Consider the following 14,232-nt stretch of genomic DNA (forward strand, 5'->3'; position numbering starts at 1 on the left):
GGCAGCCTGTACCACAGCCCCACAACTCTGCCAGGGAAGCACTTTTCCCTCCCAGCTGAGCTGACCCTGCCCTGGGGCAGCTTGAGCCCATTGCCCCTTGTCCCATCTCCTGTCCCCTGGCTGAAGAGACCATCGCCCACCTCTCTGCACCCTCCTGGCAGGCGAAAGCCCGTTCTGCTGCGCTTCGGGCATTTAAACCGCATCCCTTGTGAGGGAAATTACAGGACTTGGAGTGTGAGGGAGGCTCGCCTAACGCTCGGCCTGGAGGGAGGGGGAAGCAGAGGCCGGGCCCCGGCTGGCGGGACGGCCGGAGGGCTGCGTGAGGCGGCGCCGCCGAGCTCCCCGAGGAGACAACGCACCGTGGCAGCTGAGGGGTAGCGGAGGGGACAGCGGGGCCCAGGCTGGGCGAGGCGTCGAAGCGCCGGGGACGCGGACGGCGCTGGGCCGCCGGTGCCATGGCAACGCGGGAGGAGGCGAGGCGAGGCGAGGCGGAAAGCGCGCCCCTCCCAGCGCCGTCCTCTCTGGGCGGGGGAGGATTCCCTCTCTGTGGCCGCCGCTCCGTCCCCCAATGGGAGGAGGAGGCGGAGGTCAGGGCCCGGCATGCAGCGCGGCCCGCGCCTCACTTCCCGGTCTGGCCGCTAAGATGGCGACTCCCATGCACCGCCTCATCGCTCGGAGACAGGCGTGAGTCGGGCGGCGGCGGCGGGCCGGTTGTGGCGGGGCGGGAGAGCCCGGGCGGGGCTCCGAGGGACCCGTTGGGCAGCGCTCTGAGGCAGCCGAGAGCGGGGAGGGGGGCTACGAGGGGCGGCTGAGGGCCTTGGGGGAGCTCTGAGCAGCGACGAGCGGGGAGGGGGGCGGCGAGGGGAGGCTGAGGGCCCCGGAGGAGCCCGCGGGGCAGTGGGCTCCGGGGCCCTCAGCCTCCCCTCGCCGCCCCCCTCCCCGCGAGCGGGGCAGTGGGACCGCAGCGCTTTCCGGCGGCACAAACCCCCCTTCTCATAGGTGCTCTGAGCCTGGGATGGAGCCCTTGGAGATAAACCCCCTCAAAACAGGGCTGGGGAGACCCCCAGTAGCGGCAGCGTGGGGGGTGATGTGCCCGGTGGTGGGAAAGGAGAGGAGCTCCCCAGCCTCTCGGTTTTGGGGTTCACACCAATGAGGGGAAGGCTGCAGTGCTGGTGTCGGGGTGCTGTGGTGTTTTAGTGAGGGGAGGGCTTGTTGCAGGTGGTTTCCAGTCTTTATTGTGGGCTTTAAATGTTAAAAAATAAGTTCTGGGTGTATGTTGTGAGCTGTTTGGTGGGACAGTTCTGGTTCTGGTTCTGTTCTGGTTTTGTTCTGGTTAGACACTGGAGCAGGGAGGAGAGATGCTGGCACGCTTTCCAGTGAAATTGTTTCAAAGCATTTTTGGAATTTCCAAGCATTTCTGCAATAGGTGTTACTTTAAGCTGTGATTTCCTTCTGAGATGCTGTTTTATCCAGAGTCAAGGAATGTTTCTTGTTATGTCACAGTGTGCATGGTGGGTATGCCTGCCAGCCTTTGCTTCCCAGCTGTGCTCACTGATCCCTGTTAAAAGTTCACTTCACTCTGGTGCATTAGTGTTAAACCTGTTCGTGCTGATAAGGTGTTTATAGTTCCATGGCTGCTGAGCTAACCTGATCTCTTTCCCTGGTGATTACTTCTATTGCTTGATTTTACTGTTTCAGCTGGGGTGGAGTTGTCTGTAGTACTAAAGCCCTGGGAGTTCTGAGTTCTTTGAGTGTTACTTTAAGATTCCTTTTGGGGTCTGAGCTAGTTTGGGATGCAAGCTCAAAACAGTGGATGTTTTTTTATGCTGATGAAGAGGAGGGAGTATTGTCATTGTAACTCCTGTGGCAGAGCCTGAAGGCCAAGGCAGAACAAAGTGAACCACTCAAAGGCGTTTGGTTTGCTTGTTACTGTCAGAGTCTGAGTTAATTAGAATCATAGAATCATAGAATGGTCTGGGTTGGAAGGGACCCCAAGGATCACAGAGCTCCAACCCCCTGCCACAGGCAGGGCCACCAACCTCCAGGCCTGGAGCTACACAAGGTTGCCCAGGGACCCATCCAACCTGGCCTTGAACATCCCCAGGGACGGGGAATCTACTACTTCTCTGGGCAGCCTGTTCCAGCCCCTCACCACTCTTTCTGTAAAAAACTTCCCCCTAATATCTAATCTAACCCTTCCCTCCTTTAGCTTTAGTCCATTCCCCCTTGTCCTGCCATTATCTGCTCTTTTAACAAGCTGACTCCCCTCCTGTTCCTCTGCTCCCTTCAGGGACGGGAAGGCTGCAATGAGGTCCCCCCACAGCCTTCTCTTCTCCAGGCTGAACAAGCCCACTTCAGTTGTGCAGCCCAGGCTGCGATTTTATTCGGTTTTCTGGTGCTGATTTGGATTAGTGTTTCTAAGGACAGATTGTGAAGCCAAATACTCTCTGCATTGTCAGAGTGTTGGATGTTCAGAAGGAGACCCCATTCTGAATCCTGAAGAGCTGGCACAGGGGTGATGGCTGCGGTTGAAAGAGAAGCAATTCACACCTTGTCTTGAAAAGAAACACTCCCCTGGAGAGAAAAGGGCTCACTGCTGGTCTGCCACTTCCTGCTCTCCAAATACTAAAGGCACAGCCTGGGAACTCCCTCCTAGTGAAGACAGGGCAGCTGATTTCAGACAGTGTGGATGGGCTCACCTTGAAAAATTAGTGTCTTGGTGTTTGGAAAAGATGGTAGAAGGTGGCAGTGAGTTACAGTGGTGGCAGTGACCTGTGCAGGAGCTGCAGAGTCGTGACTTCAGTCCTGGCTCTAGAAGCAGTTTGTGATTCTGACCTTGAGTGAGTCACTGGACGGCTCTGTGAGTTTCCTTATTTGTAAGGGAGGAGGGTGCCTGTGGGATGATAGCAGTACAGCTTTTGTAAGGCTTCAGAATAGTGGAATAAGAGCTACAGTGCAAAATTAGGAGTTTTCTGCCTTAATGACATCTAAAGGTGAGCAAAGGATTTTACCACAGTGTGAAAACTGAGGTGTGGATGTAAAGTGCTCCCCAAACTCTTCAGGTGTGGATGGTACTGAGCAGACAGTGAAGGCTCACTTGATTCCAGTGCAGAGTGAGCAGGAGCCTGGTTTCCTTATGATAAACCTTCTGCCAGCCTTCAGTGAATCTCAGTGAATCCAGACAAGCCACCACCACCATCATCTGTTTTACCTGCTGGGAGTCCCAGCAGGCTGTGAGAATTTTCCAGTTTGGTCTGTGTGCTGCATTCCAGGGTTTGGAGATGGAGCTGCCTGCTGTCTGCTGGCAGTGTCCTGACACACTCTGAAGCAACCTGGAGCCACGGGCAGGGACTGGACTGTAACAAACCATCCACAGCACGATCGCTCCCAACAGCCCTGGTACAATTCCACCCTGGGATGCTGAAAGCCGATCCAAACCTGGCTCTGGGGATGGGATTAACCTGGTCCTAGCAGCCTTTTCCAAAATGCTCAAGTTGTTCATGATGTTTGAAGGGGGTGGGAAATGATGGGGTTGTAAGAGTGAGGGGAGACTGCAAGGTGGGCTGACCTGCAGCTGGGGCAAAAGCCAAAGGGAAGGCAGGTCCAGCGCGGTTGATGAGCGTGGTGACAGTTGATATCAGCAGTTCACCATTTGCTGCTTTAGCAGAAGGAGACTTGAGCTGAAGCTCTGGAAGAGAAGAAAAGTGTCTCTTTGTTCTCTTTCATAAAGAGCTGATGTGGGAATGCTTTAAAAAAATGGAAATGTGTTTCCCTAAATTCTGTTCCATCTTAAATCAGGCCAAGAACAGTGTAATAGCTGAAGCACCCAGGAATGTCTGGTTTGACTGTGACTATATACACTGCTAACAGTCTGTGTTGTGGAAAAGCTGCAGCATTCTTCCAGCAGGTAGAGCTGGCTTGGAATCAGTCACTTAAGCAGTTCTGCACTTTTACAGGGAGGCAAACAAGCAGCATGTCAGATGTCAGAAGTGTTTGGAGTTTGGGCACTGGACGTACGAGTGCACCGGGAAGAGGAAATACCTGCACAGACCTTCGAGGACGGCACAGTTGGCAAAAATCCTTCAGGAGAAAGAGAAGCGCCTCTTACTGCAGCAGAGGTGAGGCTGGCAGCACGAAATTATTCTCACTTAGGATTTAGTAATGGAAAGGTAACTTTTCAGTGGGAAAGGTGGGCTCCTAGGCTGGTTTTGTCATCTTTTCTTCTGGGCTGCCTGATGCTTGCGTAGTAGTAGAGCTGGTTGGTATCTTAGCTGGGGTATGCACACTCAGGTCCCACAAAATGAAGATGATGTTAGTTAACACCTGCTCATCTAAAACATGCTAAAAACTTTATTGGCATGTCTGGAAGAGAGAGTGTGCTGAGCCAGCCTGAGACAGTTGGAGCCTTTATCTGGGACGCAGTACTGCTTCCCAAAGTCCTTGGCTACGTGGCTTCACTGGTTTATGTGCTTGTACAAGGAGGTCAGTGTGAAGACTGTAAATGCATCTAAAACAAAGCTCTGATTCTTCCACTTCTGTTTAGGTTTGTTGGTAGAATGTGCAATTAAAACTCGTGTCTTCTGGGTGGGTCAGCTGAGGTGGGTCTGTGCCAGCACAGCTCCTGTGAGCACTCAGTGTGAGCTGTAATGGATAGACAAGTGGATGGACCACTGGGTGGTTCTGACTCTCAAGCACAAGTTAAAAACAGCTCACTGAATTGCATAATCATCTCCCTTTCTGACATCTGAAGAAGTGAAAGATCCCTGCTGCTAGACAGAAAAATCTAAGCAGAGCTCTCTGTGTGTGTAGTGTGATTCCCTTTCTATGTTGCTCTGAGTAGACTTCAGTGCTTCCCTCAAGTTTAATAATGGTTTTAACAAGGAACTCCAGGTGACAAAGAGAAAACTAACGTAGCACACGAGTTTTCCATGATATTCCTATGTAGGAAGGTGTCTGTTCTGCCACCACAACTCAGATACAGTTACCATAGGTAGCTGGAGAGCTGTTTCCTCAGCCCCACCGGGGGACAGGAGCACTTGGAGCTGTCACAGCTGGAGCTGCAGACATGCTCTGTCACTGCCACTTGCAGCCTGGAGTGTTGGCTGTGGGTCCTTTCTGCTGCCAGGGACTGAGTTATGAGAGAATGTTCACACCCTGTGCTCTCTTATCTGAACAGGGAAAGAAAATAGGTGGGACTGTCTGGCAGGGAGGTCTGATTCCACTGTCAGCTGTGTCAGCTGAGGCAGCAGCGTGCATTGGAGTGCTGAAACACTGGCTTAAGTGGAAGCCCCTTGTAAGAGTGGCATAAAACGTTTGGCTTTTAAATTAACTTTGATCCAGTGAGTAATTCAGAAGCAATTGTAATCCCTTAGTGTTTCAGGTAGGAAAGCAGGAGTGCTTAAGCTGTAGAACTTGCTCTGTTTGGAGACAGGGTTTGGAAGAGTTCTGCAGGGTTTTTAAGGCAAAGACTGAGTTTAAGACTTCTCCATGTCCCTTTTCTGCCCAATTTCTGTGGAATTCTGCAGGTCATCCGTGGAGGATAGTGAATTGAGGGTGACATTGTTCCTTGGCCATCGTGCTTGGGTCTGTGTATGGGATAATTTTAGGTGTGTTCTGGAGTTTTTGGAGGGTGTAGCAGTCTGTGGTGTGCAGTCAGCTCATGAAAGAAAGACTAAGCAATCCTGAGATGGGAACAGTTTTTAATCCTGGTTAAACTGGGCTGGGTTCATGCTGGTTATGTCATCATAAGCTCTCTGAAGCTCCTTAACTGTACCGTGAGGTGTCCAGTTCCTTAGATGCCAAGGTCACACTTTTACTGTTTGCACAGCTTGTCTGGGAAGGTTCTGTCTTGTCTGCAGGGAAGTTGGTCTCCTACACGTCCTCTTCTGAGTATTTGTATCCTCATCTTTAAAGATCTAGCAATGAATCATTAACCAGAAGGCAAACATAGGCTAATAAGGTTAATATTTACATTTTGGCAGCCACTTACAAGATTTTTCAGCACTAACTCCTTTCAGCAGGATCAGTCTGTTTGCCCAGTGTGACCCCATGGCTCTGATGGATATCACAGAGGTTTTCCTTCCTTACTGGTGTGCCAGCAAAGCCCACCCACGGCTTGCCCATCCCAGAGCATGAGCTGGGAGGGGAGGAGCAGTGAGGAAATGCTTATTCCTTCCTGATGCTGCTGCATGGGACCAAACCCGGGAAGCCTGAGGGTGAAGACAGTGCAGGGGTGGGAAAACCCTCCAAGTGTCCTGAAAAAGATTTGTTTGACCTGTGGGACTGACCCCTCGAGTTGTGGAGCTCCGGAGAGGAGGGAACTCCTGTACTTATCCATACTTCAGACACTAGAGGGAGACCTAGACCTGTGCCCGGGTTACTGAAGGCTGCATTAGGCCGCTTCTCATAGGCGCTTTGGGAGCGAATTCTGTTTGCTCAGTGCCTTCTCCTACCCGTGAGACTCCTGGATACCTGGGGCAAGGGCACCGATGTCAGTGTTAATGGCATTCAGCACTGTGGGAGGGGTTGTGATTTGGTTTGAAACCTGAAGATCAGCCAATCTTCCTGGTGCCCCCAGGAGATGGTGGAGACTGTGGAAAACTCTTCTCTGTGCAGCTATTTTATTTTCATACCATATGCAAGAAAATAATAAATTGAAAAGCCATTTTTTTCTGGCCTTGAGTAGTTTTACTGCAATCAGTGTAGTTTACACCTGAAGGCTTGTTTCTTCCTACCCTTTTCTGGAGTCTTTATCAACACCTACAGCTCTCTGACTTCCAAGTGAAATGTATTTGCAGGTTTTGCTTTTATTTCTGTGTATTTAAGATGGTTTCCAATAATACAGTTCAGCTGAGGGGGGAAAAAAGCATCCTGATTTGTGAAAGAACACACAGCTCCCTCCTAGAGCAGTGGCACATTAAGCATGTTGTAAGTACATGGCAAGGGACTGCTTTAATCACACATGTATGTTCCAGGTTGAATGATGGGCTGTATGTCTGCAGTGGACTGAGAAGAGCAGGTGACTTGGAACATTTCACTGAAAACAGTTTATTTTCTTTAAAAAATAAATAAATTAAAATCCAGAGGGGAGGTTTGATTAAAAAAAAACACCCCAGTTGTGTTAAAAGAAACTTTCTTCTGTGTCATTTACCACTACAACTGCCTGGGAGTGGGTGAACACGTGGGAAGCTGAAAGACAAATAGCTGGAAAGCATCAGGTATAAATCGATTGTCCTGTGTCTTGTTGGACTTGGAAAAAATAGGTGGTGAAAGCTGTGGACTAATTCAGGTTTTACCCTTTGTTTCAATCAATTCAGTTATTGCTAATTATAGGCACATAGACCTATTTTGGTATCCTTATCTCCTCTGCTTTTCCCATCCCAAAATGTAGTTTTCCATGTAATACGAAGGCCAGAGCATACATGTCACAGAAAACTAGAGGTGATTTGATGCCTTTTTTAAAAAACCCTATTTTTCTGATCAGTAGGTATTGTTCTCCTGGCTGGAAGAGTGACTGCAAAGGGATGCCAAAGGAACTTTGGGCTGTGTGGCCCTCTGTGGTGGGATACCAGCTTTCTAATATTACACTCAGCTCCATTGTGCTCAATTTGTTTAATTTTCCTACTGCATTAATCACAGCCATTGTTTTTTTCTCCCCTTTAATTAGCACTGGAGAAAGTACTGCAGAAAGGAAGACCAAGAAGAAAAGGTATGTGGGGAACAACAAGTTGTGCAGCTGCTGTAGCGGGTGATCCTGCAGTGGATCTGCAGCAGGAGGTGTGGAAGGGAGCTGTGGGGAAAGTCAACCTTGCAAATACAGTTCTGACCTTAATGCTTCTAGCCTGTGACAGGCATTTGTACACAGACATTTGGAGAATTTCTAACCCTTCCCATTCCAAACCAATAAACTCTGTGCTCAGCTTTTCCTCCTACCCATAGCCCCATCTCTATGTAAGCTCACTTCAATAATCAGAGCTCAGCAAGTGGATCTTGAACAATCCTGCAAGAGCAGCACACTGGTTTCCAGCCAGTAATCGCTCCACCTACCCATCTCACTCTTCCTTTTGTTACTTTCATTCCCTTCTCCTAGCAGCTGTCTCTCTCCCAGCCTTTGTCTAGAGAATGAAGCAAAGCATCTAAAAACCCCCAAACCTACCCCAAAACCATACAAAAAAACCCTGTTCCCAGAGCAAAACTAAATCCAGGAAATCTCCCCCAAATTTGAGGCAAGAACTCTTTTCTCTTTTAACAATATTCATGCTTCACTTTGCAGTGAGGTTTCCTTGGGAATTCCCTTCTGTCTTCATTAGCAAAGCCAGTCCAGAACCAGCTGGAACCCTGGCTGTGGTACTGCTGCTGCTGATCAGGTCCTGAGCTTTACCTGTGGGGATGATGTCTGTCCAGTAATCGCCTCGTCATGTCCTCATGTGAGGCTGACTGTTCTCTTGTCTCTAAATCTGATCTTCTAAAACCAGGTTTGGGGAGATTTTTAAGGACTGGGCCTTTTGCTTTGTGTGGCAGTCAATAAGCCCTAGCAGTTTTTTACCACACACCTTTCTTTTAGGCTGTGTGGGATGTGGCTGTGTCAGACTGCTCTTCTCCTCTGAGGACGTGTTTTCTCAAAGGCTCCTGTCTCTCTGATTCTCCATTTCTCGTTGGGGTTCCTCAGGACCGGGGAGATCATAAATTAACTGGTATCTAAACGACGTGGTTCAGACCTCTTCCTTCCTCAGCTTTCTCATACGCTGCAGTCTTCTTCTTGGCATAATGATTTTCAGAGTATTTGAGCTCTAAAGCAGTGTGAAAACAGAGAGCAGAGGGATTTATGGGAGAGGGGCTGGCTTGGTCTTCGCTTTTCCCTTAAAATTTTAAAACTAGTTTTGAATTGTTATCCTGCTTTTATGCAAGCACCAAATCCATCACTATAAATCCCTTTCCTGCTCCTTTGCTGGCTGTAGTTTCATGATGCAGGAAAAATGAAACATGGAAGATTGAGCATGGTGTTACCATTGAATATATAAGTTCCAGATTTAAAGGGAGGGGGGGGAGAGGGGGAAAGAAGCCAAAGCCAGTGTTCTGGCAGCAGGGAGCACTAACCTTTTACATAGTGTATGTTTGTTTTGATATAAACAGTAATAAGTAGGCTACAAGCTTAACCAGAAAAACAGGAACAGGCCAAACAGCAGTTGTACAATCTGGTGACCTCAGTTGACACAGAGCTCTCTTCTGGGTGTACTTTGGTTATTCATTGAAAGCCCACTTCAGGCTTGGAGCACGTGCTACTGAAATCTCCCTGTCTGAAGGGTAAAATCCTGTCTTTGGTCACTTGTTTCCTCGGGCACCCAGACCTGCCTGTGCTCAGAACTGTACATTGGGTTCAGGTTTCCAATCCCCTGAGGCTGTTTTGGGATTGCTGTATAATCAGGAAGGACAAAACCTCTCAGAGGGGGCTGGTAGGCCGTGTTACAAAATGCAGCAGTGTCTCACAATCAAGATACTAACATCTGTGAACTCTGTCTGAGGAGATTGAATGAGAGCTAGAGGAATGCTTTGGGGTACTAGACCCAAAGATCTTCAATCTCCCTGTCCATAGCATCTGGGCTGTGATGTTGCCTCACTGGGGCAGGCAAAGTAGTGAATTTTACTTGCTCCCATCTCCATCCTCATTCTCTAACTACCAACACATTGCATCATCTGGAAACAAGTATCTGCTTGTTGCTCCTCTCATGGATCTGCTCGGCTTCCTCTAGGAGAAGCAGGATAGAGGGTTACGCTCTCATGTTTCTCTGAGTGGGTTTCTGGTTATGTCCTAGATACCAGAGGTCCCTGGGCTGCTCCTGTGGAGTTTGATCTCCCCTTTCCTAATCTACTGTCACAAAACTGTTATTCAGGGGAATCCTCTGGCTGATTCTTGCCCATCTAAATGGGTCTGCACATGGAATGGAACTTTTGATTTAAACTACTAGTCCCGTTTTTCTCTTCTTTCCCCATCTTAAGACTAGCTTTTCACAATCAGTAACTCCATATTTAACCAGCCCTTGTGGATTTATCTGTAATAAATAGCCATTGTGTCTGCAGGCAGGGAGATAACAGATTATAGATCTCATAAAAATGTCAGTGGTTCGTAGCTTAATGCATGCTTTCAGATTTGTCAGCTGACACATAGGATGGGAAAGCATTATTCTTTCTCTAACAGCCTTATTACCATTGGTGTTTCTGGGGTTCTTACATTTAAACAAACCCTCTGATAAAAGCTGCTACGTTAATTTTCTAATGGACAGAGGATTCTGCATGTTTGTGTGCTGTTTGGTTGTCTTGGTGGGGGAAGCAGGGTGAATTAATAGCTTTACACTCTGGTTGGAGAGAGATCTATGGGAGGATTTAATTTACTTTCTTGGAATTCATGTTGCCTTACTTAACCAGAGACCTTGATCTGGAGAACAGCTGCCTTAAACATGAAAAAAAAGATAAATTGCAGAGAATACAGAAATCCACTTTGCTCTGGTTGTAATTCTGTCTTTACCATGGGCTGTTCCCACCCCTTCTCCTCCACCCTGAAAACATAAGCATCCCATTATGTCAGGTTACTTCGTTTGCCAGGAGTAATCTAAGAACAGCTTCTGTCTGGTACAATCCTGACATTTGTGAAATCACTGATGGAATCTCCACCAATTTTTATGCTGCCAAAACTCCACTCTTGGTTCCAGGGGTGTGCTGGGATCTGATCCCTGTTCCTTCTTCCCCGTGGCTTTAGCAGTACAGGACACTGATGCTTCTCTTGCAGCCTTGTTCTTCTGTTGAGCCAAGTCTGCAGACGCTCTGAACGAGATCCTTGCCAGCTTCCCAACTTACCCTTTTCCTGTAGCCCCGTTTTGGGTTACTTTGTGTACACAGTGTCACTCTGCTGTTACTCCAACAGCCAAAATGTATTCATTCAGGACTGCAGGAGGCACAGGGGTTTGTCTTAGGCTGTCAGTCCTGGAAATTTTCAGACTAGATAATTGATCTTTGGGTTACAGCACAGTACAGAGAAGGCTGTGTATGGAATGCTGCTGTGAGCAGGCCTGTTCTCATCTCTGTGTTTGTTTCCTTTCAGATCTAAAAGCGTGACCAGCTCGAGCAGCAGTAGCAGCGACAGTTCAGCCAGCGACTCCTCATCTGACAGTGAAGACTCTTCTACCTCCTCTTCATCTGATGACAGTGACAGCGATGAGAGCTCCTCTACTTCCTCATCTTCTCCATCCTCCAGTAGTACTTCCTCTTCCTCAGACTTCGAATCGGATTCCAGCTCCTCCAGCAGTAGCAGCAGCAGCACAGACAGTAGCTCTGACGATGAGCCACCAAAGAAAAAGAAGAAGAAATAGTGTGGTACAGTGTAGAACTGGTTTAGTGAATCCTAACGCTCCTCAAAGGTGTTCTGAGCACCTGGTTGCCAAACAGTTTAACTGGTCAACATTTCTACTGCTAAAACTTTCTAGATGTTTTGCATAGCTGTTCATAGGACATGGGAGGCATTAAATGGCACGTGAGACTTACTGAGAGAGTATTTTTGTGGTTTATCCTTTTATGGAAAAAATTTACTTTTTTAGTTGAAAAAAAATCTATCATCAGATTTGTTTATATGAGCTAAGGTCCAGTAACCTGGATGTTTACATGCTGCAAAGCAAAGGCTGTTTATTGCAGATCCTGCTGTGCATCACACGCTACGACCCTGTTTAGGACGGCTTCACTTCCATCCAGGAGACCCTCTAGACCCTTAGAAGCAGGAGCTTCATGCTGCTGGCTGTACGAGCGCTCTCCTTGTTGAAATGGAATGCTGAGTGTTGCACAGAGAGGGCCTGCCTGCCATCCATCCATCCATCCATCCATCCTTCCATCCATCTCACTGCTAACTAACCTGTTAGATGCTGCTGAGCTTCTTTCTGGCGGCTCTTCCTGACGCTTCCAGGTCGAGTCTTAACTACAACACAAACCTGTAGATAGTGTTCATTCGTTAATGATCAGTATCCTGCTTGTGCTGTACAGAGGCTGTAGTCTTTTCAACTCACCCCTTTCCTTAGCTCCTGTGTTTGTAGGGCTGTCTGAGCCATGGGGTGTCTCTCATGGCGATGTCTGTGTCAGAGGACAGTGTGCAGTGCAAGAGTGGTGACTGATGCTGCTTGGGAGTTTCATCTTTGTGCCTTTTTTTTTGTAAAATAAATGTGTCCTAGTGCAAGAAGGGCTTGAGTGGGTGTTTTTCAGAGCTCCATCAGTATTCTGTTTAGAAGATGGTCAGTAAAACCAGAGGAAATAGTAGTAACAAGCAAAAATGGGCACTGTTTTCAAGGAGATGAGAAAAAGGCTGCTCAGTGAGAAAAGGAGTTGCCTTTAAATAGAGGTCCCTAAGGAAGGTGTTTCCCTTTTGATATTTTTGCAAAAAATGGTTGTGTAATGCAGAATTCCCAGTCTTTGGTGTTTGGCGCCTGGTGTTACAGTCTGCAGGATAACCAACCAGTCCCTTGTCTTTATGTAAAGAGTCTGTGAGAATCGGGCATGAGGAAGCAAGTCAGTGCAAAAAAAACCACCCAAGACTCCCCAACAGAATCCAAACAAGTGTTCTTGGTTGCAAATTGGAAGGTAATTGTTCTTTTTTAGGTGGGTTGAAGCAGTTGGCATTAGTCTGTTGATTTGTGCTGCAGCCTGCTAAATTTCTTACTGTTGCAGTGCCCTTTTTTGGGGAGGGGGGCATCACACGTGGAAGAACTCTTTAAATATCTTGGTTTAGGTAAAATATAGTAACTAAACTATTTTTTATATTTTTATGGAGAAAGTAGTGTGTAGAATTAACTTTGAATAAACTGTGCTTATTTAAATGTTTGAAAATCTGTATGTGGTGTGTGTGTTGGTCTGTAATCATCGCTGCCTTTGACAGAGCGCTCTGCAGACTGTAAATAAAACTGCCAGAAAACTGTTGAAAGTCATGTTGAGTGAATGTACCACCTGATGGGAAAAGCTAATAAATTATTGAACAGGAGTGGCTGCCTTCATGCTCACTGCAAAGCCCAGTGTCCGAGCTAGAGGCTGGTGAGGTGTCTGCATGGAACCCCTTTGCAGAAAGGGATTTGTGTTACTGTCTTGGCAGGTCCAGCGAGCCCTGTGCAATGGTGGGAGTGGGTGTGGTGGTGAGGTTGCTGTCAGGGGCATCTCTGTTGTGGGGGTGCTGCTGGAAGAGGGGTGCAGAGCCCCCCTGGGTGCAGGTCCCACTCTGTGAGGGATGGAGGCTTTAGTTGGGTGGGCGCTGAGCTGGGTGGCAGCATGGGCGTGCAGGGAGTGAGGTGAGGAGCACCTGTGGAAGGGAGAGGGTGGAGGCTCAGCTTTCTTGGGCATCCAGGGAATTCAAAATTGAATTTGAGACATTTATTTTTCATTTGTTTGTCTCCACATACTCTTATTTTACAGAGTAAAACCCTCCAGCCTGGCAAGAGCCTTTCCAGTTCATCTTTCACCACATGACACCCTGGTTTCTTACTGGATGCTTTGATTCAAACCCTTTTCAACAGGAAAGGTATTTTTTAGTTAGTTACTGCTTTCCAAGGCTCTAGGTTAAGTACAAAAGATCATTAATTAAATAAAACCCCACCAAACTCTAGCAGGAGTCCCTGTATCGACTGAGCAGTTGGGTGAGCCCTGTGCAGCTCCGAAGAGCCACTATTGCAGGATTAGCTGTCTCTGCTAATTGGAGGGAAGCAGCTGCTGCAGCCTGGGGAAGAGGCATGGCATTTCAGGGAGAGGAACTGGGAGCTGAGAGAACCACAACCTGAACTGCTCCAGACCTTGAGGACCAGCCAGGAGCAGGTGTCTGGGGGCCCCTGATGAAATCACTGTGGAGGCCTGTGGGCTGAAGCTCTGGGTTGGTCGGGAGGTGCCCCTCGCCCGTGGGGCTCTTGCTGTCGCGGGGATCGGCTTTATGAAGACGCGGTTCGTTATCCCTTGACGCCGGGGGGGTCACTTGCGTTATGAAATGACGTTTATCCCGGCTCTGCCTTCCAGGAGCCGCCGCCGGCCCTCAGCCGGGTGCCTCGGCCTCACCTGGGCCATGGAAGGGAGAGTGGGGCGGTAACGCTGCGGCGGTACCGGGCTGGGGCTCCCCGGGGCCGGGCCGGGCGCGCTGCCCGGCTCCGCTCGGACCCGCCGGTTCGGGGTGGGGCAGACCGGGCCGCGCCGGGGAGCCGGAGCGCGAAGCGGCGCCGCGCA

General features: G+C 48.8%; 1 protein-coding gene across 1 annotated transcript; it reads left to right on the top strand.

Moving 5' to 3' along the window:
• Window positions 1-614: 614 nt before the first annotated feature.
• On the top strand, window positions 615-12,942 carry ZCCHC10 (zinc finger CCHC-type containing 10). Its single transcript, XM_084268741.1, has 4 exons — window positions 615-684; window positions 3,957-4,118; window positions 7,667-7,708; window positions 11,096-12,942. The coding sequence occupies exons 1-4, from the start codon at window positions 644-646 to the stop codon at window positions 11,361-11,363; spliced, it is 513 nt and encodes a 170-aa protein (XP_084124867.1). The 5' UTR covers window positions 615-643; the 3' UTR covers window positions 11,364-12,942.
• The last annotated feature ends 1,290 nt before the right edge of the window (window positions 12,943-14,232 follow it).

Source organism: Gallinula chloropus (genome assembly GCF_964237585.1).
Source record: "Gallinula chloropus genome assembly, chromosome: 10".
NCBI classification, from domain to species: domain Eukaryota; kingdom Metazoa; phylum Chordata; class Aves; order Gruiformes; family Rallidae; genus Gallinula; species Gallinula chloropus.